Below are 16,937 nucleotides of genomic sequence, written 5' to 3' on the forward strand. Positions count from 1 at the left end.
CACACACACACACACACAATAGGTGAAAACAACACCACTGTCGCGGCATTCATTCTTATTCAGAGGCTGCATATTTCAACATGCTTTAGTGCGTAAGTCAGGAAGAGAGAGAGAGAGTGAGAGAGAGCGACAGCGAGAGAGAGAGAGAGAGAGAGAGAGAGAGAGAGAGAGAGAGAGAGAGAGAGAGAGAGAGAGAGAGAGAGCAGTCAGTTTGATGCAGAGCTTCACAGAGGACAGCTTCGGTAAGACCCGATCGTCTTTATTTCATGAACATGTCAGTAATTGTTGGTTGAAGTTAAGATTCCATCAGTAGAGCGTGTGTGAGTTTCAGGTTTATTATATCTGAGACAGACATGCTCCGTCTTTACATCCTGTTGAATGTGACTCGCTGTGTTGCGGTTGAAACATCAAAGGCAAAGTGAACGTTAGTTTATTCTGAGGAGGGCAGGACGACAGGGTTTAATGTTTGCATAATCCAGATTTATTCCTTATTTATCTTAACTATTCAGTCCTGTCAGTAGCTGCTGCTGCTGAGAGACAACACAACACTTCCCCTGTGTGACTGGACTTCATATACTGTGTGCAGCTGGAGGGGGAAAGCTTCACACAGTCCTTTCTATGGCTGGTGGAGAGCAGAGCTTCATGTAATATTCATAGAGAGTTACCATGCATGGATCATTGACTGATAGAGAAGTGTGGGATGCAGCCTAACATGGACTGTAAGCCAGTCCACTTGCACCTGTTGGGTGTCTGTTTATTTTGTCTGCACGGACAACATATCAATTCAATATGAACCTCTGTTGAGCTCAGGTACATGTTAAATTCATATGTCAGTATCATGGGGATGTTGTGATTGTGCTGTTGAGAAGAAAATCAAAACTTCTAGACATCACACACAAACTTCTAAATTTGAGTGCTGTAGATTTGGTGTGGATTTTGGCAGAGTTTAGTGCTGCTGTGACAATGAGGAGGATGTGGATGCACTGAGAGGGACAGAAAAACACTTAACAGTCTGGTTAGGAGAGCCAACTCAGTCCTGGACTGCCCTCTGGATTTCACTGAGGAAGTGGGTGAGAGGAGGATGTTACCGAAGTTGAACTCCATCATGGACAACACCTCTCACCCCCTATACGACACTGTGGAGGCCCCGAGCAGCTCTTTCAGCAGCAGGCTGCTGCACCCACAGCTGCCGCAGGTCCTTTATTCCCGCTGCTGTCAGACTCTACAACAGCATAAACTTAAATAAATACTGGCTGTTTTTTTTCTATCATCACAATCTATAGGACTTGCACTATTCTTAACTATTTTTACATTATGTTCCACATCGCTATCCTCTGCACACTACTTATGTAGCATAATCATATCATGTAGCATATCAGACCATATTTATCATTCTGTTAAAGGTCTTTTTTCACATCAGTATCCTAATTTTGCCAGTATCACCTTATGCTTTTACATTATTTTGCAATCATCATGTACCACTGCACTTTTCTGAAATACTTTTTTATCTATACAAACAATATTTTTTTCTGTAGTGAAGGGTTTATTTTATTTTCAATTATTATTACTCTGTTGTATTCTCTTGTCTACCTCATTTTGACCTGTCTGCTGCTGTAGCCAGGGGATTTCCCAGATGTGGGATCAAATAGTCTTATCATCTCTGGCTCCTAAATGGTGGAATGAGCTCCCCAATGACATCAGGACAGCAGAAAATCTATACATCTTCCACCGCAAACTAAAAACAAATCTCTTCCGACTATACCTTGAATAAAAAATTAATAAATAAAGTTTAAACTAAGAATTTAGTAGCACTTAAATGGCACATACTTATAGCACTTTGTAGTTTGGCTTTCTTGAAGCGAATTGTACTTTCTTGAATCTTGTTGTTCTGGGTTTGTACCCTCATGGTTGAATGCACTTACTGTAAGTCGCTTTGGATAAAAGCTTCAGCTAAATGAAATGTAATGTAATAATAATCTGATCTTATCGTATCACCTTTAGACACATGTGTCATGGCTGCATCCCAGAGTCTACTGCTGGTTAACCTCACTGCTCTGTCTGCTCCATGCTCTCTCTCACAACCCCACTAACTCACTGATGTGCAGCACAGCAGACACACACTTTTATTTACTTAGTGACTGATTAAACACATCGATACCTGGACCACTTCTTAAAGGGTCACTTCACCCATACTGCAAAAGCTTACAATAGCTGCACAGAGAGAGTTGAGGTGTGTCATTCAATAGTTTAAAGGTTCGGTGTGTAAGATTTAGGTAAAAGGGATCTATTGGCAGAAATAGAACATGAATATACAATATACATCAAATTACTTTTTTTCATCTCTCTACGGAGGCCACCATGTTTTTTACAGTAGTAAATGCTGCAAAACACCTTTTGAGTTTTTATGACAACTGAAGGCTACCATAGGTTATCTTTCATGTTAGGAAGGAGATGGTGAAGTGAGGGGTATTTAGATGCAACATGACACTTCACCACTAGATGTCACTAAAGTCTACACGCTGAACCTTTAAGGTTTTGTTTTAGTTTTTTTCCAGGAAGCTGTCTACCAACTTGCAGTTTGTTGATTTCTACCATACATTACAAAGATTTGAGACAGTCAGAACAATGAGGTATTTGCTTATAACAAATACAAACTCTTTAAGATACATTTGAATCCGTCTTTCGCAAAGCATTAGTGCTCAGCATTTAAATTAGCAGCATGAGTCGCAGAACAGACCAAATGAGTATCAGACTTGACATACTAAAGGCATCAAACTATAACCAGATAATAGAAACAGGAAATGAAGAACAATTGAGTTGTAAATAGCGACACTCGTAAAAATAAACTTTATCTTCGATTGAGTTTTACTCACAATAACTTATATGAATACTTGGCTCCGATATTTTGGGCTAGTTCCTCAGCCCACATCCAGCCCACATCCAGCTGGACAACTGTCAGACACTACTTCCACATATTGAACAGTTCTGGTACACACACAATTGCTGAATTAAATTGGCCATCCTCGTACTTGTAAAGTAAATTGGCATCTGTTGCTACCACTGTTGGGTCTCTGCCCAGATATTGTGTAGTGGTCAGACAGCGTGCAGTGGTCCTTTTTGTACATCAACCTCATTCATCAATGACAAGTCCATCTTGACGCATTGCAGACATAAACAGAAAGGCAGAAAAAGCCAATGTCTGTATGCATTGTCAGTGGCCTAAAACATAGAATCCAGCTGAGATGTCGGTGCAAGGTGTAGAGACAGAGGACTGTCAGGGGCCCTGGAGGGGGGGCAGTGGTCCAAATGGAGGTCTCAACAAGGGGGTTCTGGGTGCATATGGATCTTAAAAGGTTCATCTAGGGACCAGCAATCCATCTATAGCACAATGTCCACTCCCAGGTCCAAAGTGGCCGTCAATCAAGCCCACGAGGAAGTTCTGAGTCCTGCTAGAGACTATCTTGGATGCTCTCAGGGCCCCTACAAACCTAACCTACAAAAAAAACCTAAAATCATGTGAGAAGGTCCAGCAGGTTTTCAAGAGAGTTGAAGGATGACAATTGACAATGGCACATTCTAATGCCAGGTGTGAAATGACAAAACTTCGACCTGACCACTTTTTGTCAGATCCTCCAAAAGGTTTCAAACCCCCTAGAGGGACCATTGATAGCACGGTGCCACAATCAAAGAGGTTTCAAGCACTCTGATGCCATAAGGAGGTTGAGTGGTCTCACACTCCTTCAGTAAGGGTCCAGGGATAAAAGAAGACTAATTTCATGACTCTGGGCTTCTTTGAAGGGGTTCAGCTGGAGCCAGCAGTTGATTCAAATGTACTATAGCTCTGTTTCATCTCCAGTATCATTTTGCTTGTCCGTCTCTCAGGATTTTACACTATTATGACATGAAACTGGCTCGTGTTAAGCTTTTATCTTAATTTGAAGAAAAGCTGGATAGGCTTTTGTTCTTAATAGAATACCACAGATAAAATGGAATTCTCAGATACTGAGACCTTTATATCGTATCACATTTACTGCTGCTGTCACATGGGAAGCAGTTGATGGACAAGAATAATGTATATAGTTTTTGCCTCTCTATGTCTGACATATCATAGAATCACATTGTACTGCATTATAGTTGTGACACATAACCACAGTATCAACTGGAGTTAAAATTACATGGGCCCTTACTGGTTGTTTTCAGTGTGTGTGAATGAATCTCAGTGAATCAATGAATTTTCAACGTGAACTGATTTCAGTGAATAACCATTGGCACTAACGTAATCAGTACCTTTCACCAGTGGAGCGCCTCTTACTGGGGACTGGGCTCAGCTGTGATTCACAGTGCTATACGTCCTCATTTAAAGAAGTGCCTTTGAACAATTCATCTACTGTTTTGCTAACTGAATTATCTTTGAATGGTGAATGGACTGCATCGTCGGCAAATTGAACATGGTTGTTTGAATCAGCATTTTGAGACTTTCACCTCTGCTTGAGGCTGTGGCTTATTGAAGGGTGCTGTTACCTTAGCTATTCAAGCTAATATTGTGCTGTCATGGTTTATCCCTTTTAAATGTGTTCACTTAATAGTGTCAGGGAACACACAGAGAGTGGTGGTAGGGTTCAGCCTAGTTTTTAGACTGAAATACTACTTATTGCTGATATATTTTATTCTGTCTGACATTGTCTTCATGTTAACTATACAAACCAACAGACTGATTCCGTCAGTTGTTGACATTTTCAGTTGACATTGAAGCTGTGGTAGTGGTGATCGGTAAGAACACATTGCAATAACAGTTGATCAGTTGTTACTTCTGTAAGTTTACAACAAATTACAACAAACCGATATGTTATCAAGGTTTATTGCCTTTTTTTCTGTTGATATTTTCCATAAATGCTGCCAGGTATTTATATAAGAAGATGAAAACTCTATTCAAAATCCCATCCACAAAACTCTGATTGGTTGATTGTTTTTCCTAATGGGGAAACTAGCTTTCAATGAGAACTACATCAGATCTATCTTGAGTTCCTGAAAGTTGTGGGAAAGCTTGTCTTTGTCTCATTCCACTATAGATTAATCCTAATTATCCTAAATATGAAATTATTCTTATACAACATTTAATGGACAAATGTGCATTGCAAACTAGACACAGTAATGTCCTCATACTAGCAACACTGGTATGTTTTCTGGGGTTTTTGACATTCACAGGTCAGAAAAAGTACTATATATCATATTGCTGTTTTGAGGGCAGGTGATCTCTGGGAAATGCAGTTCCAAAAACACCACAACATTCAGCGCTTAGCTGTAAAGATAGAGACAAAAGGCCAGTGAGGGTTTCAGATATCCCCACATACTATTTAGAAGCAGGGAAGTCTCTTATTATGGCGGACGGTTTGCATAATCATCCCTGCTGTGATGTTTTGATCCACTCTTACTGCCAGCACGATTTAAGGGTGTGATGGAATGTGTGCACTGTCAGTACATTCAGAAAGAAAACACAAGATATTTAATACTTTTGGGATATGCAAATGTATTTAACTCTTTGCTTGCCGCCATTAGCTTAGTAGAGAAAACTTTTAAATTATAACATTTTTAAAAATTAAATTAAAAGTTTGGTATTTTATTTTTATCCCAAATAATATATAATGCACCAAAATGTTGGTATTATATTATATTGTATCATATTTCAAGAAAGCTCTTAATACCAACATACATTTTTGATGCCCACCCTAGTTTGCTGCCATAGTAGCTTGTTGCTGTCACCCTGACCTTTCCACCAAACCCAATTCAAAAATCTGGCAGTTCAATGAAGCATTACATCATAGTCTATAAGAAAAACTAACCGTTGAATATTCATATTAAACCACCTAATCTGATTCAACTGTCAACATTCAAAGTCAGACTTTGTGCACCCATGTCTGGATCAAAGAGGGAAACTGAGAAATACAGTGATGTTACTCAGAGTGACGGTTTCCAAAGCCTTAGGGGCAGTCATGGCTGAATGCTCCTCAGTGAACACACTTAGAGTGGAGAGGAGTGTGTGTGCGTGAAGCTACATGATAACGTAATACGCATCAAATCATATTTTACGTCATCTCTGAGGCCCAATCTCTGTGAGCTATCAGGGGAAACATCATTTCAATTTATTAATCTTCACAGTTAATCATGAGAAAAAAGGAATCCAGATTAATGTATTTACTGATTATCTGATGATTAAGCCTGTGTGATCCAGATCTGAAACTCTGTGATAGAGTAACTACTAATCAGCTGTTTGAATCTGACATGTGCTGAGATGATGTTGGGAACGCAGAATTTAAAGAGATATGGAGTATGAATCTTTAAATCTATGATTAAAATCCTGTTGATGTTGGCAGGTATTACAATGAGAGGGTCAGTGATGATGACAAGGAGGTATCATGTCCACATGTGTTTGAATCCGGTGGGACAGAGGAGCTCAGTACTCATCATCCAGTGTATTACATTCCAAGGTGAACATGTGTTATTCACTTGATGTGACATTAGTTGATGAACAGCTCTGGTAAAAAGGAAGAACACCCTGTTGTATAGATGTATAGACAATACATCATATCTGTTAGAGGCTGAAGCAGACTGTAAATCAACAACAAGAACGGAGCAGAAGGCTGATTTACAACCTGCTGGACAAAATAAAGATAATGTCTGGGGGAGAAGAAGCAGGAAACCATAGTTGTGGACTTAACTTCCCTATCAGTTATATATACACAATTAAAATTACTGCATAATTTCTGTACCATTGGTTATTTCCATATTCAATTAAGAATCCAAAATCTGAAAAAGAAACAAAATAATGTTATTCAGTTATTTGTTTATTAATCTAATACCATTTTTTCATACTTTAGATTTTATGCTCAAATCCAAATAAGAAATGCAAAATGAGCTGATCTTGATAATTAGTTTGTCTGACTTGTGTCATTTTCTGAATTTGGATTCGTAATTGAATACTAATGCTAATAATAGTAATGGGAATGTAAATGGTCTACCCAACTAAAAGTCACAACAAGTCGCAGGTAACGTGGTAACATTGACGTCTACCAGCTACCAACTGCCCCTGTTGACAAGGTGCAGATACCTAACCTGCTTTTTTCACTTCAGTCAGACTCTGGTGTGTTTTCTCTGTTTCTTGGTTTTCTGAGTGCATCATAAATCAAACATAGCCACCAGGTACTTTTACAGAGACAGTAGACAGACAGACAGACGCAGACCCCTGCAGCAACAACACCACATCTTATTTGTAGACCCATGACAAACTGTGGTGAAGGCCTGTGCAGATATAAAAACAACCCACTTCACAGGCACATGATTAAATATTTACACATCATTTTGAATCAGGTTTCAGGTCTGGGCTTTATTTATTTTAGTTTATTCACATGTTGTGACACTGTGTTAAGGATGCAGCCCAGTTCTGTTTCTCCTGTAGACTTTTGAGTGAGAGGGAGCATGCTTGTTGATATGCTCTCTTTTAGTTTAATATGAATCATGTAACAGTCAGTACAAGGTCAGTATGACTAAGTTGGGCTGTGGTGCAATTGCATGAGACTAAAACCAAAAGACATTTCACATCAGCCTGTGTTGAAAAACAAAATCTCGTTCCAGGAATTGAGGCGTAATTGATGCTGTGTGGTAAACTGAAACAAACACTGGAGAGTGGATCGCTTCCATGTTTACAAGTGCAAATGAGAAAAGGTGATGTGATGATGTGGAGTGACACACAACATCCTGTGATTTGGAAGGAATGTGTTTATATGACTATTATCAACCATTTGTCTTTTACTGAGACGATCTTATATGTAACCTGTCAAATTGTGGTATCAGTATGTTGGCTGGAGCAGTGACAGGACCCTCATTTGCGTTTGATTTAGAACCTGCTGCTGTTGCCACAGTTACTGCTGTCAGGGTCACTGATCATGGAGCAGCACTAATGTTCCAGAATCCTTGGGGAAATAAGGTATTGATCACAGGGTATTGTAGAAAGTTATTAATCTTGGGGTCTAAAAGGAGAATCGTGAATGTTCAGTGAGTGGTTTGTTTACTAGGAGAATTGAACCTCTGCACTGGAACCATCCTCTGTAGAAGTCATGTCTTCCTGTAGAAAAAGGCTTCGACCATTTGTGAAGACAACGCGTCTACACACACACACACACACACACACACACACAGACACACAGATTAGCCTCCTCCGAGTTATGTCATATGGTCTCTGTTACTGTCTAGATGATTATTGTTTAGGAATTAGTTGGCTGGGAAGAGTAGAGATTTTTTATGACTTCAGATATCAAGTGAGCACGACTGAATACCATTATTATTAGTCAGGCAAAAATACAGACTTTTGGTTTAAAACAAGCATGGTGTTTTTCTATCTTTTTGCACAACTTGTGTTTTAGTAAAGGATGAGTAAATAGAGTCAAAATAGATTTAAATTAACATTAATTTGACCAATGGAATCATACAACTGTCATGAGTTGTCCAGGGATGTGAACTATCACTTAATATGTGTTGCTCATCTCAACCATTCATCCCATATTATGTGAATAAAGTATCACAGAGAGACTCATTCCATAAAGAAAAGTTGCTGTTGAATTTATATGAAATAAAAGTCCAGGCACTTCCATTGATTTGGGAAAAGGGAAAGGGCCGAGGTTAAGGTCAGATGTGTAATTATAAAGAATTATTGTATCTTCTTGGTAAAACTGATGACATCTTGTTCTCTGCCTGTGTTGCTGTCTTGAAACATTAAAAGTTCCAACCACTTTCCCTTTGTTGGCAGACTTCACAGGCTTGAGCTTGAGTTGTAGTTTTATTGAAAAAGAAGAATTCATCGAAGTGATTTACAGTAAGAGTTTTATTGGCTATATTGTATCTCTCAGACCAAAACTAGAATTTAGCTGAATGATGTGGTCAATGTTTTTTGTATTGAAAATGGATCACATGACTTTTAACAGTACCCCCTAGAATTATCACCTGCTCCCTGTACTGAGTGAAAGAGATAAAAACTTGAACTATAAACTATCTGCTTTGCATAAAAAAGCATAGAGTTAAATAAAAAGTCTCATATCACCCACATCCTTATGTTTAATAAGAATAAAGCTTAGAATAAAGATGGAATGCACAAAAACATTTTGCCCCATCTGCGACCTCAGCACTGTGCATTACTCTTCTAACATGCAACATGCACCCTACCATGCAAACCTTGTGGAAAAAAGTTATTTTTCAATCATTATTTGAGGGTGAGATCTTCCTATAATCTCACATGTTCCCCTTAAAGGTTCAGTGTGTATAATTTAGTGACATCTAGTGGTGAAGTTGCATGTTGCAGCTGAATACCCCTCACCTCACCCTCCCCTTCCAAACATGACAGAGAACCTGTGGTAGCCTTCAGTTGTCATACAAACTCAAAAGGTTTAGTTTGTCCAGTTTGGACGACTGTAAAAGAACATGGTGGCCTCCGTAGAGAGGACTCCCCCCCCCTGATGAAAATATAAAGTATTTAAATATAAAGGGCCCATTCTGGGGTAAAGAAAACAACAATTTGTACAATTTAGATGAAACACACTAGTTAAAACATCACTAGGATTATTTTATAAAAAATTTCTGCCAATAGATCCCTTTCAACTAAATCTTACACACTGAACCTTTAGAGCAGGGGTATTCAACTAAAATTTAAAGAGGTCCAGTTAGAGAAAATTTCTTGAAGCAAAGGTCCGGAAGATCTTAATGTCTAACTATTTATTGTGATATATATTTAAGTAGCCTAGTAGTTGTATCAACATCTGCATGTACTAAATACCTGACTGTCAAATCAAATGAATTCAGTACGATTCAAAAACTTTGACAATATTTATTGTCACGTAACATAGAACTGAACATATATGTATGATTGCAGATATGTATAATGTTCTCTCATTAACTAAATAAAAGTAGGGCTGAAATTCAAAATAAGAGAAAATAAATAAAATGTGAAAATTGTGCATGTTCAAATAAAGGGCTTAACTTCAGAAAAATAAAATAAAGGGAGCAAAAGCTTGAATTTCCCTTTTTCTGTTTCACATCTTGACTCAAAAGTCTCAACCAATTTTACAGATAATAAATCTCAACACATCTTAACAATTGAACAGTTTTAGAATCACTTTCTTCCCCTCTTATATCCCACTCCCCCACTTTGTTCATCTGTTTCTCTCCCTTTCTCCGTCTCCCTGTGTTTTCTCTACCTGTATCTCTATCTGTCTTTTTCTTTCTACCGTCTTTTCATGTGTAACCTGCCTCTAACTCTCTCATCTGTCTGCACTGTAGAGTCGCAATGTTTACCGCCTGGAATGCACAGACTTGATTGGCTGAGTAGTATCACGTGGGATGGCTTAACTCGCATGCAATTGGTCTGTGCGTTTCCTCATCCGCTAAACCACTACCGTAAAGACTACAAAAGCTGCGCCGGTTACAAATAGAAGCGCCCCGTCAGGTTTTAAATCATAACCTTCTGTTTTGGCTGTAGGTCCGGGTCCGTACGGGACGGCTTCTGGGTCCGGACCCGGACCGCGGTCCGCCTGTTAGTGACCTCTGCTTTAGATAATTGAATTTGATTGTTATTCAATATCAGATACCCTCACCCCAATACCCAAATTCTGAGGTGTCAGAATTGGTTTTGGATGAAAAAGATTAGTAATAGTAATTTGATGTATATTGTAGGCTGTATGTCTGTTTCTTATACAACTTTAACACCATAATAACTGTGGATTACCCCTTTCATAATAAGGTTTGACTCTGATCAGACTGAGAGTCATTAGCTCCTTGTTGCTCTTCTCAGTGTCAGAGCCTCCATGTGAGATGTGTTGGTTAGTAAATGTGCATTTGAAAAACTGAATTCAGAGCTGCAGTCTAAGTCACAGCACTCTGATCGGAGCAGCTAGCAGCTAGCAGGAATGGCTTGCATTGTTAGCGTAGATGCATTGCATTTTGTGTAGCCCACATAGTTGGTGTATCCGCAATGTTTCTGGTTTGACAGTTCCAAGGTGGGCAACAGTTAACAGGTGTGTCTAATTCTTGTGCTCTGAGATACGTCACAGCGTGGGACAAATTGTGTCCACCAGGGTTCCATGTTTACATGACTGTTGATCTACCTGGGACTTCTGTTTGAACCGCCAATGGTGGCCAATCGTTCACTTTTACACTGAAGACAAAAGCCTCAAATGGGCCTGAGTGTCAGTTGTGTGTTACTCCATTGTAGACTTCAATCAACTTCGATCAATCTTCAGGACAGATGTCTCAGTGTTAGCAGTGACAACAACTCCAGTGTAGTTGTAGGCCATTGACCTTATAGCTATCATGCCTATGCATGCAGGGAATTAATCTTAAATATCACGTATGTGAATCAAGCAGACAAATGTTTGAATGCGGGAAGTGAGATGTTTGTTAATGCTTGTTCTAAGGGAGTGTGGGGGTCTGTGGTGGAGGGAATGATGAGTCACAGGTGGAATTTTTTACACAAAAATGGGGGAAGTTAGTTTGGTTCAATAAAGTAGAAATGACTAAATGAATCATGTGTCAGGTTCTGATAACAAAGTAACCTCAAGCAAATGTCAAACGTCTCAAGGAAATGTGTGTTGGCTGTTTTTGCACTTCTGCATATAGCATCTTGATAAATTCCTGTGACACACACTGTTGTTAGATTGTGTTTGTGAACAATAGAGGGCACAGTGTGAGTCTGTCACTTTGTGTATCCTGGTCAGATCAGATCCTCTCTGGCAGGATCGGTGGGTGAGAGTGTGCAGAGCAAATATATTTTCGAAAAAAAGATGAAATTTCCCCCCAAAAACATTCAGTATTGCTATATCTAATATATTCCAGTCATCTGGTTGAAAAAGGGTTAAGAGATTGATTTAGCTTGACTCTAAAAGAATGCACAGTATATCCAGCTGTGCCTTAATCTGGAGGTGGTGTATTTAGGAAGACGGGTCACACAGAATTACAGACTGAGATGCTGCGTGTGGTGTGTGTGGTGTCAAAGTGGCTCTAAATGGTTTTATGGTATATAATTATGGAGCCATTCTAAAAATGCTAAAGCAAAGAAATATAGTTTATATTCAGAGGCATCATTGTCCATTGACTAGTCTTACACTGGAGTTGGTGTTCAAAGAAAAGGGGCATTTACAGTGGCTTCAGAAAGTATTCCAACTCACTAAGAAATAATGGCAAAGAGAAAATATGGTTCTATGAAAAATTGCACATTTGTGGAAAATTTAATCTGAAATCTCTCATTCACGAGTATCCAGACCCTTCATTCAGGTCTTTGCTGAAACCTCTTTGGCAGCGGATACAGCTTCGGCACATATAAGTCTCTATAAGCTTGGCACACCTGGATTCTGTGATTTCGTTTTTCTCACTTCATCTCACTGAGTGGGATGGGATGGGGAGAGTCTGTTAACTGTCAACTTCAGTTGTTCTGGATGATAATCCATTTGATATTAAATATACAACAGAAAAAAGTAAAAAAACAGTTAAAAGGTCTGAAAATGTTCTTATCAATGGAATAAATTCAATTAACTCAAACAAATACTTTCAAATTTCACATCTTCATTGCCGGTCACAAGTTAGTCTCAGCTATCAATCATGACGTTTCATTCTGTTTTATAGCATCAAATAACTAATTAAAACCAAACTTAAAAATATCTCAAATATTTGTTTCATCTTGAACTGGTGACCCCATTTGGAGCCTGTGTCTGCAGTAGTGATCATGGAGAGGAGCCGCAGGGTTGACGGCCCGTTTCACCCAGTTTTTACACTATCAAACCAAACTTATCAGAAACTCGGAAACTAGAACATACATCTGTGTAATAAGAACTACGTCCAATGACAGAAACCATCTTTGAAAAAAAAATGATTTGATGTGTACTTTGTATTTTTGATCCATGTCCCATCCACTAATATGGAGGAGGCAGGTTTCATGACTTAAACGGCAGCCAGACACTGTGTCTCCACTTTTGGGGCGCTGTCATGACGTCCATCCATACATACAGTCAATGATGATAGTTGATATTTTTAATATTGCATTAATATTTGCATTATAACTGTCTCTGTTACTTAATTACTTGACCTGCTTTTTCAGCATCACATTTAAATTTACCTGTGCCATAAAACATCTACTGCCTATATACAGTAGTGGTGCTACAATCCCCAAGTTGAAATCCGGTTTAAAGCCTTTATTTCTTATTATATATTATCTATACATTGTGCACTTCACTGAATCAAATTATTCATATTTAAAGTGAACATTGCACTTGAGTTAATTCAAGGAGTAAGGGGCCCACAGCCCATTACTCACAGGCATGCTATCGGCCTAGTTTAGTACATTAAAAGGCCTATTAAGGGCTGTGAAAACTGCAGAAAACTAATGAATTGGCATGTGACATTTTTCAAGTTGTGTGTTGTTACAAAATCTTCTGAACAATACTGCATTAGTAGAAGTTTTACAGCAGCTTCTGCCACAGTGATGCAGTGTGGGTGCACAGTGGAGGACAGTTGGCCACCACTGATATAGACATGGTAAGATATCTGCATGATGAGGAGCTGTCTCTATTGTAATTGAGCAGGCTGGTCAAACAGGCTCTCTGTACCACTGGTGCGGGTTTTAGCCAGTTACCAATAATTGGTGTATTGTAACTGTAAATGTCGCATCATATCTTCCCAAAGCTGAACTAAGAAGACTTTATAGGCTTTATAGGGGAAATGCTGCACAAGTTGCACATTCACTGCTCATCAGTCATCCTTCCTCACTCTGCCATTATCTCTTTGTAAGTTGAGGAGAAGTGCTTGAGTGCCACTCATTGCAATGTGGTCTGGCAGCCTGTAAGAGTAAATCTGACTTTGCTGTGAGTGACACTGCTGCCACTATTGTTTGCAATTCAACACAGTGTCACAATGGTCTGAAAAACTGTATTTGATCATTCTAATATCAGAATATAATTATAAATGGACTCAGCTAACTCTGTCATGAAAGTCAATGCCAGATGCACACTTCACCGTCACCAGTTGAATGACATTAGTCATTTCATGACAAAACGCAAATCACTTCGAGGAAGATGATGCGGTCACAGTTTCAACAGGAAGTCAATGTATTTCTTCACTTCCGACTTACTCTGTATCAACCACTGTATGGTGTCAGTGACCTGGATGTCACTGTCACTCTGTTTGTTTGGTCGGGCAGTTCACGACTAATCTATTCAATGTCTATCTATTCAGTGGAGTACCAAGAAGCTTTGCACAGCCATCCATGGTCCCCAGATGATGAACCCTTTTGATTCTGGTGAATATGTTTGTGGCCCCACAATAACTTTGATCTGAATGGTTTTTGGAAAATGATCTCAACAACTTTACCGATATACTTAGTACAGACATTCTAGGTCTCCTTAGTATACACTTTATTGAAGTAAGGTGATCCTTTAACTTTTACTGTTGTGCAAAATTGTAATTCGTCCTAATGAATAATGACATTTTTGTTAACTGCTTAGTGTTTCGGGCAGGATAGAAAATGTTAGGATATGAAGAGGCTGAGCTAAGATGCTAAACATAGTAGATATCATATTTTAGCTTTGTCAATGTTAGCATGCTGGCATGGCAATGACAGCTCTAGCCTTAATTCAAAGCAGTGACAGGACCATATCTAATATAAAATCAGAGTTTTTTAAATTTATACTAAGCTAAATTATTTTGTGTTTCACAGTGGCCAAATGAAACCGGACTACCTAATCAGACCAGACCAATACTCAACCAGAGGAGACCAGTTTAATGAGGATTTGTGTGTGTGTTAATAGTTCTTTTGTTATGAGAACGTAAGAACATGTGTAAGAACATCCATGTTAATTTGAATTAGTGTGAGTGTGATGTGAAGGCGGTCACCATGTCTGAGGAGGACAGGATTAACTGCACAATCAGCCATGAAATCCACCAGTACCTCTTCTCCAGTGTGTATATCCTTGTACTATTGGTAAGTGTGTGAATATGTTGAATACCTGAACAAAACTGTTAAGGTATCTGAATTCCTTATACAAGTTCATGTTTGTTTACAGAAAAAGGTATTAACAACTCAGAAAAAACATGTCCTAATTGCAGTATAAGTAGAATTGAGCTCCATCAACAGGGTACCCAAACAAACTTTTCAGGTGGTATTCCTGATTTCAATGGCGGAAATTTTCAGAAGAATTTATTTTTGGGGGGGGGGCGTGTCACCAACCTTATAGGGCCTCCCTGGAGGTCGGTGTCCTCCCTACTAACTGTAGACTAAATTGTCCATAGTCTAGCCAAAGTTGTGTAGGGGTCCAATATGGGGGTCCAATGCACCCTCAATCACAAAGTTTAGCATAACAATTATCTCCAAATTAATTCTGCACCCAACTCAACCTACCAACATCTTATTACATAAGCATTGTGAATCCTAAATTTGTCTTTCTTTATTGAAGTAACATGGTGGAAAGTAAGTGGAGGTCAGTGTCATGAATATAAAGTGAGCCCTACAATATTTCCATTGCCTTGCTCAAGTGTTTACTAATCATATCTGCCATACACCAAAGTTGTTCTTATAGTATTTGCTGATATTAAGAAAGTGATTAGGATGCGTTTTCATATTTATTGTTATGTTGTTCATGTTTAAATTGGACATAACAATGTTGTGACTGATTGATACTGCATTCGGAATTTCCCAATATGGGGATTCTTTGTAGGGGCGTACGGTGGTGTTGTGATTTGCACTGTCGCCTCACAGCGAGACAGTTCCCAATTTGAATCTCTGTATGTCCAGGATTTATCCCGCCTCTTAGCCAATGTCAGCTGGGATTGGCTGGAGAGAAGGGCAGTGTGAAATAAAACTGGCTGTTACAGAGAATCCGAATAATAACAATGAATGATCTTAATGATTCCAGGTTGGTGTTCCCTCCAACATCTACTCTCTGTACCATGCTTCTGTACAGCTGAAGCAGAAGAATGAACTGGGAGTTTATTTAATGAACCTCACTGTATCTGATCTGTTGTACCTGGCATCGTTACCACTGTGGCTCCAATATATCTTTCAGGTAAAATAAAATGTTTTCTGTTATACTTTTAATTTGCTAAATGCACCACCACTCACTGAAAGCATTGGATAGTGCAACGTTTTATAAGGATGTTAAATTAACTCACCTAGCCTGCTTTACCAATAGACAAACTATCTGTATAACAAAACCCATCAGAATCAGAACTGAAAACGTCACTGCTGCTGTTCATAATGTTATAATAGCAGATATACAAATACATACATGATGAGCTACATTAGTTGCACATTGTCAGTCTGACTGTAACCTTGGCTTCGATTCAAATGCGCAATCTGTGGTTGAATTAAATAATAATAATAACAATAGCAACGAGAGGAAAATGCCGAACAAAGCTGGTGCCGCTCTGAGGTTTCCCCATCGTAGCTGACTACACCCTGCATGTCTTCATGGAAGGAAATGATAATGCTGAGAAAATGTGGGGGCAACCAATCTTCTTCAGCAGCAGGAACAGTAGATGTGGTCGGCTCTGACTTGAAGTCGAGTTCGGACCACTTTGGGCCTATTAACACCAATCAATCATGGTTTGAATGTCACAGTCTATCTGTGAATTGTTGCTGATCATGATCATCTCTTTATGGCCACCATCTTCATCATCAATCTGAAACTAGCAAAGATGGTGTACACAGTATAGGATAGGCCCCCTGTGTCAGTATGATGTTCTTGATAAAAACAGTGTATATGTGTTGGTTCAGGACGACGATTGGAGTCACAGGGAATGGTTGTGTCAGTTGTGTGGCTTCCTACTCTATGAAAACATCTACATCAGCATTGGCTTCCTGTGCTGTATCAGTCTGGATCGCTACCTGGCTGTGGTCCATCCTTTAAGGT

General features: G+C 39.1%; 2 protein-coding genes and 1 long non-coding RNA gene across 4 annotated transcripts in view; 1 reads left to right on the top strand and 2 right to left on the bottom strand.

Moving 5' to 3' along the window:
* LOC117756218 (histone H1-like) overlaps positions 1–16,937 on the bottom strand; it is a 266,131-nt gene that overhangs the window by 138,662 nt on the left and 110,532 nt on the right. The window lies entirely within an intron of this gene.
* The window catches only part of LOC117756201 (ovarian cancer G-protein coupled receptor 1), an 18,740-nt gene continuing 1,803 nt past the window's right edge, over positions 1–16,937 (top strand). The window contains exons 1-4 of one of the 2 annotated variants that reach the window (XM_034576610.1): positions 1–242; positions 14,747–15,010; positions 15,942–16,091; positions 16,802–16,935. In XM_034576610.1, the coding sequence (XP_034432501.1) occupies positions 14,924–15,010; positions 15,942–16,091; positions 16,802–16,935 (371 nt within the window). In that variant the 5' untranslated portion in view covers positions 1–242; positions 14,747–14,923. Of the gene's footprint in view, positions 243–349; positions 645–14,746; positions 15,011–15,941; positions 16,092–16,801; positions 16,936–16,937 lie in introns of those variants that run through there. The other variant, XM_034576611.1, reaches the window with a different exon arrangement.
* Positions 11,440–16,937, bottom strand: part of LOC117756320 — a 15,276-nt gene continuing 9,778 nt past the window's right edge. Inside the window, exons 2-3 of the long non-coding RNA XR_004612781.1 lie at positions 15,428–15,433; positions 11,440–11,451 (exon numbers count right to left, since the gene is read on the bottom strand). This is a non-coding gene — a long non-coding RNA (uncharacterized LOC117756320). The remainder of the gene's footprint in view (positions 11,452–15,427; positions 15,434–16,937) is intronic.

Source organism: Hippoglossus hippoglossus, chromosome 22, assembly GCF_009819705.1.
Source record: "Hippoglossus hippoglossus isolate fHipHip1 chromosome 22, fHipHip1.pri, whole genome shotgun sequence".
In the NCBI taxonomy this organism is placed as follows: Eukaryota; Metazoa; Chordata; class Actinopteri; order Pleuronectiformes; family Pleuronectidae; genus Hippoglossus; species Hippoglossus hippoglossus.